This window comes from Hibiscus syriacus, unplaced genomic scaffold (genome assembly GCF_006381635.1).
Source record: "Hibiscus syriacus cultivar Baekdansim isolate YM2019G1 unplaced genomic scaffold, ASM638163v2 tig00013386_pilon, whole genome shotgun sequence".
NCBI classification, from domain to species: Eukaryota; Viridiplantae; Streptophyta; class Magnoliopsida; order Malvales; family Malvaceae; genus Hibiscus; species Hibiscus syriacus.
In genome coordinates, this window is record NW_024062302.1 from 368,566 (window position 1) to 390,061 (window position 21,496).

At 34.0% G+C, this 21,496-nt stretch overlaps 2 protein-coding genes and 1 long non-coding RNA gene across 3 annotated transcripts; 2 read left to right on the forward strand and 1 right to left on the reverse strand.

Annotated features, from left to right (window-relative positions):
* The first annotated feature begins 10,557 nt into the window (after positions 1-10,557).
* Positions 10,558-11,833, forward strand: LOC120206212 (myb-related protein 308-like). The gene is made up of 3 exons (XM_039205928.1): positions 10,558-10,775; positions 10,881-11,010; positions 11,089-11,833. The coding sequence occupies exons 1-3, from the start codon at positions 10,643-10,645 to the stop codon at positions 11,678-11,680; spliced, it is 855 nt and encodes a 284-aa protein (XP_039061859.1). The 5' UTR covers positions 10,558-10,642; the 3' UTR covers positions 11,681-11,833.
* Positions 11,834-15,682: 3,849 nt separating this feature from the next.
* On the forward strand, positions 15,683-18,409 carry LOC120206213. The gene is made up of 4 exons (XR_005524088.1): positions 15,683-15,777; positions 15,999-16,336; positions 16,467-16,726; positions 17,966-18,409. It is a non-coding gene; the product is annotated as an uncharacterized LOC120206213 (long non-coding RNA).
* A 1,772-nt stretch (positions 18,410-20,181) lies between these two features.
* Positions 20,182-21,496, reverse strand: LOC120206211. The gene has a single exon (XM_039205927.1). The coding sequence runs from the start codon at positions 21,399-21,401 to the stop codon at positions 20,256-20,258; it is 1,146 nt and encodes a 381-aa protein (XP_039061858.1). The 5' UTR covers positions 21,402-21,496; the 3' UTR covers positions 20,182-20,255.

Sequence of the window (21,496 nt, forward strand, 5' to 3'; positions counted from 1 at the left end):
AATTCGGGTCTACAAGATGGATCCTGTTGCCAGCATCTCCACAAATTTTGGGTGAGTATGCGTAGGAATAAAAGTCATTAAACCCTAAAATTCACACAAGGAAATATCTCTTTTGCTTCAAGTCTACTATACTGGTATGAACTAGAAATCTCGTAAAGCCAATAAGCAAATTGAACTTTCCAAATACTTTATGCATGTGAATCAAGCGATATATATATATATATAAGGATAGTGGATATACATGGATATGCATGCTACTAAAACAAACGAGTTCTGCTAAGCTCTACCTTTTAAAAGAATACATTCTGGACTACGCCCACAGCTGTTTCTAAGGGTGTTAAATTCTCGTATGGAAGCTGGCATCAATTACAAAAATTAGATTGATTTTTCCTAACCTAAACCATAAACTACTAGAAGAAAAGATAAACCAGAATGAATCAAAAGAAAGGAGCCAGAGAACTTCAACGACAAGTTTTTCAAAATCTAAATACGACATCTACACAAGAATGTCGTCTTCATTCGAAGCTCAAATTCAATGTCTGTAACTTGAATCCTACACCCTGTATGAGCTCCACCAAATTGGATGCCACTCTGGTAGCTTGGACTGTCGTCTGTTTAGTTAACTGAGAAAGAACGGAATAAAGATGGGAAAACTTTATGAATGAATAGAATATAGAAAACTCGATGAATGAACCATGGATCAAAGTTAGGAGTCCTAGAGCAAAGGGTCTTGTAATAAAGACAGGAAAAGCAGACTGATTGTTTTGTTTAATTTTTGTTCGTTCAACTATGAATTCGAGTTTTATGACCCGATAGATCAAATGTGCTCTTGGGAAGTGATCTGAAAGATTAAATACAAGACATATCAATCAACAACAAAAAGAACACTCACCTCAACAGTACCAATACCCTCAAGGACTTGAACCTTCAAGTTGGAAACGCCTTCGGCTTCCTGCAACAAACAAACAAATCATCCCATCAGATTCAATTATAGTATATACTCTAAACAAAATCAAAGAACCTGCCATCAATAATATCGACAGAAACATAGTAGTACAATTAAACAACAATATGATTATAGATTTTTCTTTTTTACTTTTCGGTGAGAGATAATACAAGGCAACAATGTGAAATATTTTCCTCTACAAGAAGCCATTTTCCAAGGGATCGAGTGAAACACTGGACTATGATTGGGACACCGGATGAAGTAAGAAGTTAGATTCCTCCCCTTCATTCAATCTGAAGATAAATCTACCAAGTTGCCTATCAAAATGATCATTTTTGTCTGCAAAACATAAATGTTGCTATAATTTGCTTGAAAGTCAAAAGGTTGATAATATACCTCTAATGCCTTACTCACCTTTGGAATTTCAGCTCCATTCAACATTCCATCTGCCTTCAAACAATCAAGATTGATTGTCAGTGACCTATGAATGAATAGTTCTAAGGGAAAAAATTTGTAGACAAATATACAATTTCAAGCAAAACGTTGAAAACATTTTGATGTTTCGATATAACAAATTAAGTTAAATGAATTTTAAGATTTTACAAAAGATTTTCTAAGTATATTCGATGTAATTATTCGAATAACAAAAGATTACTCCAAGTCTTTCAAAGTTCATTTTAATCCTTACTAAAGTGTAAAATTGTGTTTTATACTTAAACTATTTTTAAAACAATTTTACAAAGTATTTCAAACCGTTTCAAAGCCAAGAAAAATCATATTACCCAGGGGGTATAGAATTCTCCCCAGGGGGTACAGATTCCCCCCCCCAGGGGGTACCGATTCTCCCCTGTCTAACGGTCAAAAACAGATTGCACTCAGGGAACCGATTCCCCATGAGGGGGTACCGATTCCCCCCACGCTCCAAGCTGTTTTATTAATTATTTTTCATATCCAAACGGCTCCAAAACATCCCCAACGGCTATATACAACTTCAAACACATTCAAAGCTATAAATACAACCTAAGGACACTTGAAGATGCAAGAGAACAATTATCCAAGCAATCAAACACAAGAGAAGAGTTTTTCAATCTTATTTCATCTTTCTCTTGTAAATATTTTGTTCTTATCAGCTTAATTCTTATAAACATCTACCTTAGAGAGGTTTTCTTGTTTACATTTCTTATCCTTTTGTAAAGGGGAAAGGTTCTAGTTAATCCCATGTAAAAGCTAGGGAAAGGTTCTAGTTTAGCCCGGAAAAACTAGGTTGTTTGTAAGGTTACTCTTTATCCTCAAAAGAAAGAACAAATTAGTAAATTTGTTGGAAAATCCTTGGTGAGGAGCTAAGGTAGTGGACGTAGACTTTGTTTGAGAAAGTCGAACCACTATAAATCGTTGTGCAATTATCTATCTTTCAATCTCCTTACTCCCTAAACACAAAACTGTTCCGACCCCTCTTTGCAAACCGTTCCGGTTGTCGATTCGAGCTTCCGAAAATCCTAACAATTGGCATCAGAGCCTAACTCATTAAGAATGTTTAACCACCTTGAGATGATCCTTGAAGAAGTTCTACCAATTCCCGACACAATCGAGAAGATGGCTTCCACCTCCGGCTCGTTCCACATGAAAGACTCCCTACCAACCGATAAACCTCCATACTTAAATGGAGTCAACTATCATCATTGGAGGAAATTAATGAAGGTATTCATCCAATCCATTGATCTTGATGCATGGGAGATAATCGAGAACGGTTACTCTTCTCCAAAGAAGAATGAGAAGAAGATGAGTGACAAAGAACGAAAGAAAGCTCAACTTAATGCCAAGGCTATGCACATGCTATTTTGTGCATTTGGTCATGAAATCTATAAAGGGGTTTTTTCATGTTCAAGTGCCAAGGAGCTTTGGAATAAGCTCGAGGAAATATATGAAAACAAGAAAGAAGAACCAACAAAGGTGGTGTCTCTAATGGCTTGTGAAGAGCACGAGGTATCTTTTAAATAAAATAAATTTAATTCATATACGTTTGATGAGTTACAAGATGCTTTTAATATGTTATATTCGGAGTTTGAGGCCATGAACTCCAAATATAAGAAAATGATTTCAAAATTTAAAATCGAAAATGATTTTCTTTTGAAAAAGGATTTAGAGCTTTCAAAAATAAAAATTGAAAGTTTTGAAAAAGAAAATTTTGATTTAAAAGTTAAACTTTAATGCTTAACAAAAGAAAAAGAAATCATTTTAAATAATTCATTTAGTTCAATAATGACAATATGCTCACATTGTCATTATCATGGTCATAAGGAACATACTTGTCCTTTGAAGAAAGTAAAACGTTTTAAAATTAGACAAGTGTGAATTCTTAAAGGAACAAGGGGCATTGAAACTAACGTCCAAGGATCCAAAGCAATTTGGATACCAAAATCGAAATGAATGTCTCTTGTAGGTGTGTGGAAGCAATTGTGATGAAAATGATGATATTCAAGATGCTCTAGCCACACATGAAAAGGAATGGGTAACCTCTAAGTTTAATGTTTTTAATTTAATTTATTTGGTTGCTCATTTGATTTTAAGCATGTATAAGTTTTGTTTTTAAATATTTATACATTATTGTTTTAATCTCATGTATGTTAAAAAGGTTTTATGATGAACATTTTAAAGTTTTAATGATTTTTTTTAGAATTTTTAGTTCAACATAAGGAATTTAATGCAAATGATATCTCTCTAACAATTGATATCAACTTTTCAAATATTTTGATTTTATAAATTTTAAAATTTTTGACCTAAATTTAAATGTTTATGCATGTGGTTTAAATGAAAATGATATCTCTCTAACAATTGATATCAAAATTTTCAAATGCATAACATTTTTGGAAAACTTTATGCATATGCACTTAATTTCAATAATTGATATTGCATAAAGTATTTTAGACTTGGAAGTATTGAATTTCATGTGCTACTAATATGTTTGTTATTCTTTTTTGAAATTCAATTTTGTTTAAGTGTCAATATCCTAAAAGCATAATTTTATTTGGAATGCATTTATTGAGGGGGAGCTTTGATTTTTTCAAATGATTTTTAAAATGTCAAATTTACTACTTACTCTCCAAAGTTATTTTGAACTTCAAAGATTAGAGTCTTTTTGATTTAACAAAAAGGGGGAGAAGTGTTAAGGTGTTAAAGGGGAGAAGTGTTAAAGTAAGGGGGAGTAATTTCAAACTTGATTTCAAAATCTTAAAATTACTCAAATGTTTTGTTATATCAAAAAGGGGGAGATTGTTGAAAACATTTTGATGTTTCGATATAACAAATTAAGTTAAATGAATTTTAAGATTTTACAAAAGATTTTCTAAGTATATTCGATGTAATTATTCGAATATCAAAATATTACTCCAAGTCTTTCAAAGTTCATTTTAATCCTTACTAAAGTGTAAAATTGTGTTTTATACTTAAACTATTTTTAAAACAATTTTACAAAGTATTTCAAACCGTTTCAAAGCCAAGAAAAATCAGATTGCCCAGGGGGTACAGATTCCCCGCCATGTGGTACCGATTCCCCCCAGGGGGAACAGATTCCCCCCAGGGGGTACTGATTCCCCCCTAGGGGTACCGATTCCCCCTTGTCTAACGGTCAAAAACAGATTGCACTTAGGGAACCGATTCCCCATGAGGGGGTACTGATTCCCCCCACGCTCCAAGCTATTTTATTAATTGTTTCTCATCTCCAAACGGCTCCAAAAACATCCCCAATGACTATATACGACTTCAAACACATTCCAAGCTGTAAATACAACCTAAGGACACTTGAAGATGCAAGAGAACAACTATCCCAGCAATCAAACACAAGAGAAGAGTTTTTCAATCTTATTTCATCTTTCTCTTGTAAATATTTTGTTCTTGTGAGCTTAATTCTTGTAAACATCTACCTTGGAGAGGTTTTCTTGTTTACATTTCTTATCCTTTTGTAAAGGGAAAATGTTATAGCTAATCCCATGTAAAAGCTAGGGAAAGGTTCTAGTTTAGCCCGAAAAAATTAGGGAGTTTGTAAGGTTACTCTTTATCCTCAAAAGAAAGAACAAATTACTGAATTTGTTGGAAAATCCTTTGTGAGGAGCTAAGGTAGTGGACGTAGACTTTGTTTGAGAAAGTCGAACCACTATAAATCGCTGTGCAATTCCCTATCTTTCAATCTCCTTACTCCCTAAACACAAAACCGTTCCGACCCCTCTTTGCAAACCGTTCCGGTTGTCGATTCGAGCTTCCCAAAATACTAACACAAAAACTAGTCAATGGAACCGATTTCTGCCTAATTTCAAGAATTCAAATTCTATGCAATAAGTAATTGAAAGATGCACCCCTAGTGGAGATTCTTTAAGCACTACTATGAAACATGATACATTTTTCCAGAATTCAGTAACAAATAGATAAACATCTAAGCAAAACTCAAAAAAAAGTTCAAAATCCAGTATTATCTAAAGCAACCATTTGACAAAGATAATGACAATTCCCCCTTAGTTAATGACAAACAAATTGAATTTTTTCATAATTTAAGTAGCAAAGTGAAAAACAAAAACCCATACCTGGAAGTACATTCTGAGAGTGTCAGAGGGAGAGACAAGAACAGAAACAGAGTCTTGTTACTCAGCAACAATTGTTTCTCCTTCTTCAGCAGACTTGAGTTTCCAAGTCCCATGAAGAGTTTTGGTTGTTTTGGAGGACAAGGATAAGTTGTTGGATGACTAGATAAGAATAAACTTTAATATAAACAAGATCGAATATATAATTTCATGTTAGGGATCAAAATATAATATTTTAGGGGACAAACTTATAATAATTCAGAAGAGATGAAAATAAGTTATTAATAAAAATTATATAAAAATAGATAAAATATATGAAAATTTAAAATTTTCATGAGAGACCGTTCTTATCATTCTTAGCAGGTCAATAATACATTATTTCTCAAAAAATGAGAAAAATATACTCCATTTATAATATAATGATCCAAATATTAAATATTATTTAAATGATCAAATACTTAATTTTAATAATCAATTAATTGTTGATAAAATATTTTACTAATAAATGAATAATAAAATGAATCCTTCAGTCATATTTAGTCTTAAAAAATTTATTGGAACTGGACGAAATGATAATTATTTTATTTTCTTTATTTTTTATTTTTGAAAAAAATTAAAGTTTTTCCCCCTAACTAATCACATTAATTACGCTAATTCATACAACTGCTTCTGTTCTATTAGAGGACAACTTTTTGAATAAATCCAGCTTGGCCCTTTAAAATTTTAATCCTTTATTACATAAGTTTACTCATTCACCTTCCATGGACCAAGAGCAGATAATATATCAGAGAGCTGCATGAAACTACTTAGGCAAATAATGTTAATCATTAATATAATCATGGTCTGGAATGTCATCAAAAGTGTCATCCCTCATAAATTCATAGGTGCTTGCTCAATGAAATAGTTATAGTTTAAAACAAAATTGAATAGGTTATGCAACTCCTATTTGTAGTACTGAATGAATTGTAATCAACTCCTAGTTTCAAGGTCTGTTTATGTCATACTTGTAAACAATAATAAATGAAATAAACGTAAGATCCACAACCTTTATCCAGAAGAAAAAAAAGAAACATAAGATCATCTTAAAACTGAGCTCAAATTCAGAATATGCAAAATAAAGTTCGATTTTAGACAAATAAAATTACGGTATGCTATTTGTTACACATACTTTTCGAGTCTCCTAGACACCTCTATGTACAGATAGCAAGTTAAAAAGTCATAAAACGAAAATGACAGAAGCGTACCGAAAATCGGTTGATGGATTAACACCTTGCCACCCCATCTCTTCCCACTGTTTATAGATCAATCCTGTTAGAACAACATTGGGAAATGCAATATTCCACAATTTCATGAGAGCTTTCTATCACACCAAAGGATCATGAGATCAATAGTCTTCTAATTTATATGGCATTTCAGCTCTGTATAATCATGTTTGCTCATAGTTAGAAAAGATGGAAAACAATATGGATGTTAAAAGAATGAAGAAAGTGTCTGATGGTCGGGATGAATCTCGTCAAAGGGTACGTGTAGTCGTGCTTGAAGCCTTCGAAGTCCTTGTTACTGATCAGAATTAGTAATATATATATATATATTACTAATTTTATTATTACTGGGGCTGAGAATGGAATGAATATGTTTATATGTATATGTAATATATATGTACATACACATGATAGATCAATACAAATCACCCTAACAAATTATCCTGGCACATCACTAGACTGAATACCCAAGAAACGATGGAAAAAACCAGTTCAATTCTTCTCAAGAAAGTCCGATTTTCTATCGTAATTTGTCTTGTAACGGAGTTCCTAAATCTTTATCGGTCCTAACTTCACATTGTCAATTACCTGAATAGGATTCAAATTGTAGCCAAGAAACTTCTCAGTGCGCTTGACGAAGCGATTGAAGAGCTCTCCTATCCATGATCGTGGTCCAACCATAGCATTAGCTACAATCAGTCGAGGCTGATCAGATAGAGATATTAAACAATGAGTTGTAAACTGAATGCTGAAAGCTAAAACCATGCTAATTATGAATGTTGAAAGAATTTATCAAGAAAATCTAGTCACTAAAACATTGAGCTAACTGTGATATGAGGTAAGTGGAATTGTGTGGCCATTCCAACTCTAGACGGTCTTTATTTCGTCTCCAGTGAACTTCATCCTCATCAACCTACATTTCAATTTTAAGCAAACCATTCAATACCAATTAGTTACACATCAGGTTCAAAATTTGGATGCTAAACTTTGTAACTAAGCTCTTAACTATTCATTATATAATGTAAATGCATTCACTCCGAACAAGAGACATAATCATTCAACGCAAAAATGGAAGAGTTTTCCATGATTAAGATTAATGACAAAAACAGATTAAGCTAACATATATGTGTAAGTAATACACTTGTAATTAATCTGTGAAGAGAAGAGCAAGAAGGAAAGCATTGGCGACGCTTCTTTAATCTCATGAGAGAACCATGAACAAAAGGATTAGATTTTTCACATTCCTTTTAATCAAAGGAAAAATGGGCACCAAATGATTGCAGTAAACTCATATGCCTCCATCCAATTCAACCATTGTCATCATTAGAGATAGGCCGAATGAATATAATAATGATAAACACAAAGTTTCCTAGGAAAAAAATGAAAAAGATGAATCATTTTTCATCTCAAGTGCACAATCAAAGGCCACTTTTTGCTGTAAGAAACTTTTTTTGCACTCTAAAATAACAAAGCTTTGCAATTTGTAAAGAAAAAAATCATAAAAGGTAACGCCCTTTTGTCTATGGTTCGACAACTACATGAAATTCAAGACAAAAGGGTAAAAAGTAACCTTTTTTGTTACCTCGAAAGCGATTCTCTACCTGTTATTTCATGTATAGTAGCGAAGTAGATAGGTTTGAGGTCCGGTAATGTGAAACAGCGAAGCAACGAAGCAGATGGGCAAAGCAGCGAAACAACATATTTGGAGAAAGGAATTTGCGAGATCGACGAAGCAACCAAAGAAGAACTAGGATATGTTGAAATTAATTTGTGGGTTTGGGGTAAACGACATAAAGGAAGTAAAGGAAAACCAGAAAGAAAATAAGATGAAAAAGGGCTAGGGTTTTAGGAGATAAAAATACAAACTTTCCGGCGTTTTCAATTTCAAACGCCACTAATATATTGTCAAGTGCGGCGTTTTAACAAAACGACACTAAATGTTAACCCTATTGCGGCGTTTTTAGTTACAAACGCCACTAAAGTACTACTATGTTGCGACGTTTGCTGAAAAATGCCACTATGGATGAACCTATTGCAGCGTTTGTACCGAAACGCCGCTAAAATGCTACTTTATTAAAAACGCCGCTAAAGTACTACTCACATTACAATGTTTGTTGGAAAAACGCCACTATAGATGAACCTATTATGGCGTTTGTATAAAAACACCGCTAAAGTGACACCTTATCGCGGCGTTTTTATAGAAACGCCGCTAAAATTACCATTTTGTGGCGTTTAGTATGTAAACGCCGCTATATGTGTAAAATTAGTGGTGTTTACTCCTAAAACGCCACTAAAAGCGCCGCTGTAGAACAGTTTTGTTGTAGTGAATAGATAATAAAAAAGATGATAAATTACTAATCTATTAATTTTCTAATAAATAATTAAAAATACTAAATTATTAATTGATAATTATTATTTTAATACACCAAAAAATAAAACCTTAATTATTTTTTTAATTTATTTATTGATTGTTATTTTAGTGTTTAGACTTTGAATTTGTTTCATACTCTTTTGAATTTTTTAGTTAAATTTATTAATTTATGTTTATCTTAAGTTTTATATAGTATTAATATATTTTACTTATAGTTAACAAATAATATAAAAATTTTGATGAACTTAACGAGCAAATAGGCGAGAAATAAGCTTAACGTGCAACTAGTCGAACAATAAATTTTCTTAACGAGCATGAGTTGAGCAACAAATTTTCTTAACGGGCACGAGTCGAACCAAATTTTAACGAGCTTAACAAGGAACGAGTCGAGTCGAGCAACAAATTTTTTTAACGAGCATGAGTCGAACACTGCCCAACTCGTAATCAAATCGATCGATAAACAACCCTAGACATGTCAATATGATGAGTTTCGAGAAATATATTAAAATATTAGACCACACGTGGCCCATAAAATTGTGACCATTTAAAATTAACTTCCATGAGAACTCGTTATGTCAAAATGACGAGTTCCATGAACATTATAGAATTTGTCGTATATTCCAAAATAAAGTTGAACTTGACTAAAATCCTTGATAAATAAAACTGTCGATGATTAAATTATATTTACATAATTTTTTTAATTACTAATTTTTTTAAAAAAGTATTATAAAAAAGGGATAAAAATATCCTTAAAAAACATAAAGAGACTACAAAAAAAAAATAGTAAACTGAATGTATAAGTTGAACATTTTCCTTAAAATCATCTAAGTGTACAAACTAGTCGTCTACGTATATAAAAGGATAGAATAAGGAAAGGATTAAAATCCAACAAAATTCAATTAAAAAATTTAACCAAATAACTCAAACAGTTAACAAATACAAACAAACATCAATACTAATATAAATATGATAATTCGTTGGCAAACTAACATTAAATTAATTCAAGCACGACTTATCTTTAATGATTATGAGGGACTATTAATATCTAATTTGAGAATTTAAAACATCGATATTAAATTATAGAGAAGAAAAGGAACTAAAAGAAAAAAAATGTCAAACATATACAACCAGCTTAAGGCTAATGTCTCTTTCGACTGTGAAAAAAATAGGGCAGGAGAAAAAAATAAAGACGAGACCACTAGTTCTTTTCTTATAATACTAGAATAGTTTACTATTTACTATTATTATAAATCAATTGATTTTTCACACCCACACGCAATATATATTAAAATAATAGTAATTGTGTATGGATAATGCATATGCACAGGTAACAGCGTCCACTATACAGTGACAAACGATCCGTTAATACTCCCCCTAACCAGTCCACTAGTCAAACGGGTACTATCTTCCCGTTGCTCTCTTCTGATTTCAGCGGGGGTAAAACTTGTCGACATTTTGGCACTGATCTTCACCGGTTGCTCAAGTGCCGGACATGGGGAGGGCGTCTTGTTGTGAAAAAGTTGGGCTGAAAAGGGGGAGATGGGATGCGGAAGAGGATAACATTTTGACCAAGTATATTCAAGCTCATGGTGAAGGCTCCTGGAGATCATTGCCCAAGAATGCAGGTATATAACCAAAAGTTTCCCTTTTTTTTTTTCTTGGCAATGTTGAACCATGTTTTCAGACTCCTTTGAGCAGCGTATTGATTGTGTGTGGTTCGAGTCTTGAAGGATTACTAAGGTGTGGGAAGAGTTGCAGACTAAGGTGGCTTAATTATTTGCGAGCTGATTTGAAAAGGGGGAACTTTACTGTCGAAGAGGAAGAAACCATCGTCAAATTGCATGAATCGTTGGGAAATAGGTTAGCGGTCGTTTGTTTTCAGTTCAACTTTTATCGTTCAATTATTGCACGTTTCTTTTATCATTGGTGATGCAACAGGTGGTCTTTAATCGCCAGCCACTTGAATGGAAGAACAGACAACGAGATAAAGAACTACTGGAACTCTCATTTAAGTAGAAAAATCTACAGGTTTAGAAGGTTTCTTACTCAAAACTTGCCCCTGATTATGAACGTCAAGCCAAGGGCAATGGGAAAAAACGAAAGCCAAAGTACAAAGACAAACGACGGCAGTTCTTCGAATATACCTATTGATGAAGCCGTGTCATTTTCACCCACGCCACCTTTGGAAAAAGAAACTTTTATCACTGCGTATGGAGAAATGTTGGGATCCATAATTCATCATCCATTTGAAAGCATGGAAAGCTGTGGGTTGCTGCGTTTTGATGATATTAAAGATGATGAATCGCTACAAACCAATGGGGATAACAGGGTCATTGTCGGTGCTGATCAGAGAGATCAGAGTCCAATTGAAATAGCAGGCAATACTGAGGAAGTAGAGAGTGGGGACTATTATGCAGATTTTGGGGACTTGATCGATTCCCGTTTCTCCACAAATTCATGCTTCATCGATGATTATGAGCTTGGTAATCTGGCTGGATTGGGACTGGGAGCGTGTGGTTCAATGGAATGAGTTCTGTGATGAAGGTTCCATGTTTGCTTGGCATTTATTCTCCTAATGCTCTGCTGTTGTTTGTTCACTTAGATGTTAACAGACATCCTAGAAACAAACCTGTGTCCGTGGTTTTTGTTCTTTCTCTGTTTCCAGTCTCTTCTTGTTTTGTTAAAAATAATGGTGGGAAACACTGGTTGGAGTTGAAGGATCATTCTCATGGAATTTCAACAGTTGTGACTAATTTTGAGTAATCCATCAACCTGCTGATATATTTTTTAATAATTTGTAGGGATTATAAAGTAATATATTTTTAAATTTATTTGTTAACCGTTTATAATTGTGATTAAATAATTTGACAAGCCGCTGATACTTTGACGTTGCAATGAATTAAATTTCACCTAATGGCTAATGCAACGTCAGTGAAATCAAATCCTAATGGCTAGTGGCTATAGGCTAATTATTGCATCACATGATTTACTATTTTGTGTTTTTTTAATAATATCCAAGTTCACCAAATTTTTTGTTCCTTTCTACTTTTGAATTATATGATCGGAGTGATGGGGACATATCTTTATGATAATGTTTTAATATCAAAATCCATACAGTAAATACCAATATCTCCAACGATCAAAACGTGGGTGTCTTTATGAGTATTATTTTTAAGCCTCAACCAAATACCACTAAATGTTAATTGGAGCAGAAAAAAAATATGCAAATCTGGTACTTGAAGTAAAGCTTTAGCAAGTGTTGCTCTTCGATGTTCAGTTTTTGGATCAAGGCCCCCTTTTGTTCGTAGGTAACTTCAGGAGAGGCACGTGCCTTAAGTAACAACGCAGTCTGCACCATTCTTGTTCTACATGTAATGAGTGATTCCTTTACTGTTTTCCAGTACAGTTTTGTAAAAGACTACATGTAATAAATGATTCCTTTTACTGTTTTCAAGTACAGTTTTGTAAAAGACAGGGGGAAAGCTGGATTATTGGTGCTGTCCTCTCGAGTCGAATCCCTGGGCATGTAAGACGATAGGAAGCGTACATCCTTTATGGCTTATTACAACAATATTTTAAAAGAAGCTTTTTCCTCAAATCGGTGGTAATATGTTGCATTTGATTACCGACCCTTGTTCACCGACATCATTTCTTATATTTCTATTGATTTTATTCAATGATAAAACTGTTAATCGAACGTTTCTATAATCATTAGTGTTCATATGTCATTATCTATTAATGTGCAACTTAGAAGCATCAATGAAACAATCTTTCCATCAATATATGATGATGTCAAACTAATTGTCAGTTACGATGATGACGACGATCTTATTGAAAATTATCTAATACAAAAAGTTTACGTCTTATTGACGGCAATCACATTAGATAACTTATGAGAATACTCTTAACTGTGTTTTCCAACTATGATTAGATATTTTTTAATTACGTTTCTAGTAAAATTATTTTATATAAGTATTGATGATCGTATGATAATGAAATTATGTAAGGTATACGTACATGTGTGATATATATATATATATATAATAATTAAAAACACAATGACTTTATTATTCCCACTCTATGCATGTAATTAATTTATTGCAGTCTTTATATGTTACATATTATATTATTTTCAAAAAAATTATTTTTGTAAATAATTTATCTTGTTTTTTTAATATTGTTTTGAATAATTTTAATCTAAAATAATTTTTATTTTAAAACAAATAAATTAACTTTAGAGTTTTTTTAAAAATTAATTAGACCCTCCAACTCAACAACAAAAACAATCAAGTCTCTCTATCATGTATGCTAGATGTATAACAACCCGAGACGATACAACGATATAATAGTTAAAACAAAATGAATAAAGCACATTAATTTGTACCATGGTGTCATGCTACCTTCAATGCATGCAATACCAAATAATTAGTATGTAGCGACAAAATCAAATACAACAAAGAAACATATTCGTAAATTCTTTCCATGGTGATTCAACAATTTGCGGTAAAACACGAACAACACCTCGGTAGGATCTCGTCGCAAAATTCGTGTACATGAAACAAAAATAAAACAAAACGATTAATAATACAGTAAAAATTATTCTATTTAATAATTAGAATGAGTATAGAATCAATTATTGCAACCGAGTTGAGGCCTGCAACTATGCAGTTTCCTTAAGATAGATTTTCAACAACTATTCTATTTAAAAATTATCTTTGGTCGTCTGTCTCTCAAGATACAACAACGAGATGATCAGAGCACAGTAGCACAACTGTCGAGATCACGAACTATTCTTTGCATTAGTCTATCATCAAAAAAAATGGAGAGAACTTTTTTGAATAGTTTTTGAGTTGTTTTCAGTTGTGTTTAACCTAGTAGGTTAACATGATATTTATTGGGAGTTCACATTGTGAACAATTTGAAACTTTTGACCTAATGAAGCATTAATGAGAATCAAACAATTAAGAAATTTCCAAAATTATTGTTTTGATTAAAGGAACCTTTTTAATAATTTATCCTTTTAATTACAAAGCAAATTTTGAAAAGATGTTCTTTATTTGAGGAAAATATTTCACATTTGGGTTAAAGTATCCGCAAGCCCACAAAGAACTAGATTGGTCCGGAAATTCACGTTACCCACATCGTGCACTTCTGCACATTTACGAATCAACAATTGATTCCACATTTTCCTCAACAACGTTTGAATCAATTTCTCATCCAAAGCATTAAAATTGTCAATTTTTTTCCAGCAATGTAATAATCAATTGTGCATTATAACATCAATACAATGGATTATTATGTTAACACTATGAACCACCACATCAACATCGTGAATCGTCACATTAGCATCATAGCTAACACTTTGTTTTATTGGTAAAAATATCAAATTATGTTGTTCTCTCAATTTAAGAGTTTATATTGATTGAAAAATTAAAAAACTCATTATTATTATTTTTGAAAAAGTTTAATTACCTCATATATCATTAATACATAAAGAAAATTAAGGCTAGTGATAGAAAATGAAACCCTTAAAATATTTATGACCATATTATAAATTTACAAGATTAATTTACTGAAAATGAAATTTGGTAATAGTTGAGTGATCATGAGTGTAGTTTAACCAAAACCAACACGATTTAGGAGAGTGGTTTTAAACGCAGCCATTCCTATGCTCGTTGGTGAAGAACGCTAGAAGAAAGGTCAGGGGGGGATGCTTAAGTGCAGGTTCCGAGTTTCAGTCTTTCATCTACTCACCGGTAAGTGCTAAAAGAACTGCAGCCTTTTCCCCCTCTTCACTACTTTTAACTCGTCAGAAGCCCAAAACGATGAAACTGAAACACTGAATAATTTCCCCCCAGGTTATAGTGCACTTGTTTCACCGAGGAAAATAGCGCTTCCTATTGCTTGGCAAGTTTCTCTGCTTATTTTGTTACGATTTAGTTTGTTGTTTAATGCATTTTTAGGGTTCGTTAACAATTTAGCCATCTCAATGCTAATCATTCTTTGTGTTACGGTATAAATTGATCGAACTATGTGAAACGGAGTTTCAACATTTCCCACTTAAGTTTCAAGTTTGTTTGTTTCCGAGGGGACTCTGTAAACCTGATTATTGACAATTTATTTGTGGTTTGTTTCTTATGTATAATACCATGATGGGCATTGATCCAGTGGGGATGAAGTTTAACAAAAAAAAACAGTTCTGGGTAATTCTGTTAAGGGTTTATCTTTTAGTAGTATTAAGTCATTTTTATTTTGCTAGGCATTTGAAAGCTATAAATTTGGATAAAGATTGGGTGTCACATAATTGCAGAAGGGAATTATGTAATGAAGCTTGTTTTCTATACGTTACTAGACTACTATCTTACAATTAGCGGATTATGTACCCAACATTGGGATTTGTATATTCTATTGGTACTTCTTCAGAAAAAAAGTATATTGGTACATATTATATATGAGGTTATCTTATGTAAGAGTGGTTGCAACATCCAAACAAAAGGGTTTGGGAGCTTAGAGCGGTCATTGCATACTTCAACGGATGATGATGATTTTGTAGAACTAGGCTTACAGGTGGAAAGGGTTGGAGGTGTTATTCAGAAACTGAAGACAGGAAAGCCTGAATATTTTCCGGTAAGCATTCTTGGCATTTCTTTTCCTCTCTCTATTGCCAAGCGTGTCAGAGCTGGGCTGCATATGTGTGATCATTCCGGCTTGTTTTTTGTGTATTTTCCTTTTGTGACATATTGCTGCTAGAGTATGTTTAATGAATAAAATTTCACTGCTATTACCACTTTCCATGTTGTCAATTATGCTCTGACTTGATCACCATCTAAATTCTCCATTTCATGTAGAATATCAATGATGCCAAAAAGAAGTTAAATGGGTCACCTTTTAAGACAGACAATCGCAAAAGAAGTTAAATGGGTCACCTTTTAAGACAGACAATCGCCTTAATGTCAAGGATGTATCATGTAAAGTTGGGAAGTCTTCTGTTTCTTCTCTAGACGTTCAGAACGATAATGACGAAGGGTGTAATTGTAGAACTTCACATTCTGTTACAATTAAGAATGTGCCTTCTATAATCAACTGTCTTGAGTTGAAGGAGGCAATTTCTGTTTTTGGTAAAGTCTCAAAGGCTTCCAAGAGATCAGTTCCAAATAGATTTGATTGTTGTGACATTGAATTGAAGGTATTTTTCTTTCTTGATAATAGGACTTCCTCCTTTTCCATCTGCCCCCTCCCCCCAACCCACACAATACGGTCACCTATTCTTTTGGGTTGAACATAATTAAGTGTTGATATATGCTATGCTTTTCCAGAAAGCGAAGGCAAGGGAGAAAGCATTATCAATGGGCTATATAACAGTAAAGGAAGTCTCTCTCCATATTTGGCCACTGCAGTCTTCAGAAACTGTTATAATTAGAATTACCAACATCAGCTTAGATACTACAGAATCAGCAATACACTTTACATGCAAATCATGTGGTCTTTTGGAGGGTCTTGTGAGGATGAAAGAGAATGTTGTGGATGCCTCATTTAGTGTGAACTGCAAGACAGACACAAAGACCATACTAAAAAAGTAAGAAATGTTCACCATTCTGTTAAGGCTTAATACAAAAATAAGTGCAATGCTTCGAAAAACGTTTTAGTGCCTAAAGAATTTTTGGCTAAAAATTATTTATTTTATTTTAAAAAAAGTTGGACGTAACACGTGTCACTTAACGATTTTTTTAATAGTAGACACCTAAAATTGTAACGAAGAAAACTTTAGACACCTATTTTTAACGAAAAATTCTTTAGGCACCAAAAGTTAATTTTGAGTATAGTTTAGGCACTTATTTTTATATTAAGCCTTCTATTAATGTTGGATATAATCGTGGTCGTGCATGTTTTTGTTAGGGCCCTTGTGGTAATATGGAAGCTGAACATGTATGAAGACTAGAAGCAGTTATCTGAGTGAAACTGAACTTTTAATAAGCTTATTAGCACTTTTCTTGTTTGCAATGCTAGACACTTATTGAGCTTTGTTCTAGTTGCTTTTAGATTTTCTCGATAGTAATAGGTAATTAAGTGCCATATTAGAAACGTGATATTAAAAATGAAACATTTTGCTCTTGAAACCATGAGGATATTCCTCTTCTTCTTTTGAAAGGAATTTCTCTCTAGTGTGGGAGGGTTAGGGTGCTTTCAGGTCTGAATCAGAAATAATAGGAGGTTCATTCATGTTGAAGTCGCTGATTAGCTAATAGAGCTTCCTCTCTTGGCTTAGTTTGTTTCGTGGTAACAAGTCGAGTGCATAAGCTCCTCTAGAAAGAGGGGTGAGCAGCAAGCAGGCTGAGGTTAGTCAAATATAAATGGAAATTCTCTATGCAGATATGAATCTCACATTTGAAAGCCAACTTTTAAGCTAGTTAAAATGATAAAAGAGGACCCCTTCTGTTTACCGTAACTGATGTGTGTTTGACTTGCACACAATTATTGATATTTTTCTCAATGAATATATAATTCTTCTGATTTCAACTCATTCAATGCTATCAAGAAATGTTTTGCTTTTGGTAGCTCTTGCCAATATTAGGGTTTTGAGTAATAATAGTTACTATTTATAGATAGTTTCTTGTAGAACCTTTTTTCCTATGTAATCATTATGTTGGATAAAATATTAAATAGCAGGATGGATATTTGCTTTATTATTATTATTATTATTATTATTATTCTAAGCAGCAAGATAAGTAGTATTTAGGCTATTTGCTATAGAAACATTGATACCGGCATGTTGTAAATCGGTTCATACTAACATTGTAGACTTTGTTATTGTTAGATTGAACTCTATAGTGAAGGATGATTCCAAATGGTCAGCTCACTTACAACATAGCGAGTCTCCCTCAACGCCAGTGACCGAAAATGGCAATGCTCAAGACGACTAGGCGCTTAAAATTGAACATTTAGCTGACCTGGAAAGGGAAATACGTATGAAGAAGATCTATTTCCGAGACCTACGGCTTCTGTATGGTTGTGTGTTTCACCTTGAAAACCACCCTTTGAAGGCAGATGACAGCTTTCCGCCATCAAAAGAATCCGAGTTGTAATTTTCTCAGCAGCAATTACTAGAACGAGTTCATTAGAATTTGAATATCAAATATACGGCTTTTACCTCAGTCGGGGCTTAACCCATATAAACTTGAAGGAACAAAACTTTCCCATTTTGTTTTATCATCTTCATCGTCTTGCTCAGTGTCTTCCTCAGTGTTTTCTTAAACCCAAACCCGTATATAAACAGTTAGATGATGTGGCAGTTTGGCTTGATGTGAAAGCTATTTTTTGTTTATTCCACCTTGCTCTCTTCATTAGAATTCGAGTTCATTTTACCCATTTTTAGTTGTTTTTTTTTAAATTGATATTCTTTTGACGTCTTTGATGATCACCTTAGACATTGATGAATTCGTTTCATCATTTTCTATCATTTCATCAATTTTTATTTTTTTTAAAACCTCTTAAAAGTTTTAAGAAATTAAATACAAAGTCTATAATTTTGGGGTTAGAAAGTTTTTTCAAATTCAAGGGGTTTGATTTGTTGGTTCAAAAAATTGAATGGTGAGAAGTATCTTTTTAAGAAGACAAATAACATATTTTAAAACTGAAGTGATATATGTGTTAAAATTGAATTTAAAACTAAAATTCAGTCCTAAATTGAAATAATTTAAAACTCAATAGTTAAAATTTTGCATAATTTAAAGTTCAATTATATTTGACGTAGATTACCAAAAAATACAAGGCAAATTAAACGATGTACACAAACTCTCAACATCGCAATGGAAAGAAAATAATACTAGTAATGAATGATGTGACAGAAGAAGAGCTCTCCCTGGGCATCAAGTGCTACCACATTCGTCTTCATTTACTTGCAGAATCCACAAAAGTTTTACCATAAAAATTCATTTTTCTTGATGTATTTGGAGAACACTTAACCTAACGTTGTGGTATCGATGAAACCGAAAGAAAATTAAGAGGCCTTAATGCGGACTCTAAACCAGGGGGTAGTCGGCCAATCTATCTATATTAGTGGCTTAAAATTAACTAACGTAACCGTAGTATGTCCGGTTGATCAAAACGGCATACAAATTAGCAAATGAATACAAGTATATCCGATACTAATAAGGACACAGGGAATATAAGAAAAAGAAAAACCAAAGCTCGATATTCGGATGCGTTGCGCGGTAGGAATATGTGGTTGCGTGGGTCCACAGTAGGCGCATTGGCGAAAAATATCTGACGCAAAACTGCACTCCCATGGGGCCACGCAATAACATTAACCAAACTCCTCAAACTTGCTCACCTAAGTCCTTTGTTTATTGACATATTATTTGAGATGCTATTAAGATTCCTTACATTATCATATGTTTTCCATGTTAATAAGATTAATCGTTTTTTCACCACGGCTTAGACTGGTGCATGAGGAGCATTTCCAATGCATTAATCAATGTTCCCCATAAATTGAAAAGAAGAAGAAGAAAGAACCATATCTTTGATCTTAGTGCCCATGTGCACTTTCAATGTATACCTAAGATGGAAAAAAACGTGGTGCCAATTAAATATGGATTAATGCATAACAACTCCCATCAATCACAGATGAGTCATATCGTTAGTACACAACACAAAGGTCTTCCCCATGTGGGTCCAATGAAAGTTCATTCCGAAGAAAATAACAAATGCTTACAGCTCAACCAACATAAACAACAAAATCCATGTGGGTCTGATCTAATTTTTTTACACTGTTTTTGGGTGCCACCGTCCCACATGATCCCTTACCTATAACGTAAGCCCAACCACTACCCTACGAAAACAGTGTCCCATGCTCTAGTCTGAAAACAACCCAGATAAGTCTAAACAGCGAAATAAACTATTGTACCACTGACCAACCTTAAAAATTCCGTAATCGCAACAAAAAGAAGCTTTAACAGTGTTGATTAAAAACATAACATAGCTTCTTTGTACAGTAAGCTACCTTAAGATTAAATTAATACGTACGACAGTATGATATAGTTCAAAGAAACTATATACAAAACGGACCCTGTTTTTTTTTTTTTTGAATCGGTTCCTGCCACCGTTAATTACCTAGACGAGACTGGATTCAAGCTTCTGGCGAGACCGTTAAGTGCACCGTAACTTTTCGAACTGAAGCTTAAGCAACCAAATAATCCTTGTCTGTAAGGCAAGTAAGTCCTCTTCTTCATTTCCTCGGCTTGAGCTCTGTTGGTGGTGTAGTGCAACTCGTGTGGTGATGGAGGGACTCGTCGTTTTGCTACCCCATTTGAGGGTTTCCCGGAACTCACTTTCTTGCCCGCGCCTTGTTTGTTTTCCTTTTGCTTACGTTTCAAAGGTGGAGGCTTTTCCTGTTCCATTTGAATCTTTTTCTCTCTTGACGATGAAAATGAGATGGAAGTCCAAAACTTTTCCTTCCCATTCGCTCTCCCTTCGCTTTTGCTTCTGTACAAAAGATCTTTCAGGAATATCCACTTTTTGGAGTTTCTGCCTGAAGATGAAGATCTTGATGAAGATGCAGAGGAAGACGGTGTCGTTTCCTTTGAAACGTCGGTTTCTTTCAAGCCTTCCAAAATGAGCTTACTGACGTCTTTCCTATCTTTTCTGCTACACTCTTCTTCTTCTTCTTCCCATTGGAACTCTGGGTTTCGAAGCGGTGATAAAGATCTCGCCTTTCTATGGATCGATCTGCTTCTAAGCTTCAGATCCCTTCCCCGTGAAGCTTCCTGCTTGTTTGAGCCGTCGTCGTCTTCCTCGACGTCAAGATCAAATAAAGGAGCTAGATTCTGAGGTCTTTGCAAGTGAGAAGAGAGCTTCATGGACCTGATCTGGCCGTTCAAGAACAACTCGTCAGCCGAACTCATGGATCCGACAGTCACGGAGCCATTACTGGAAAAGCGAGACGAAAACTCGAACTCAAAAGACGAAGCATCTGATTGCACCGGTATTAATGAGGACTCCGACGAAAGATGAGACTTTGAGGAAGGAGCAGAAGACAAAATGAAATGCATGGGACTAGCCGGCGCACTGAAAAAGTATCCCGGCGTGGGGCCACGGCCGGGGCTCGACGGTGCACTAACGTAGGGGGTGGAGCAGGTTGAATCAAAGTCTTCACTGAAACGCGGCGTTTCGGTATGGTCGCCATCATTGTAAGAAGAAGAAGAGAGGTGAGTTAGAGCAGTAGGATTATTGTGGAGGTTTTCAGTTAAATCCATATTGAGAGAGTAAAAAATGGTTTGGATAATATTTAGAAGTGAGGGAGTAGCTTGCGGGGCACGTAATAATGGAGGAGAAATGCATAGGGGAGGGG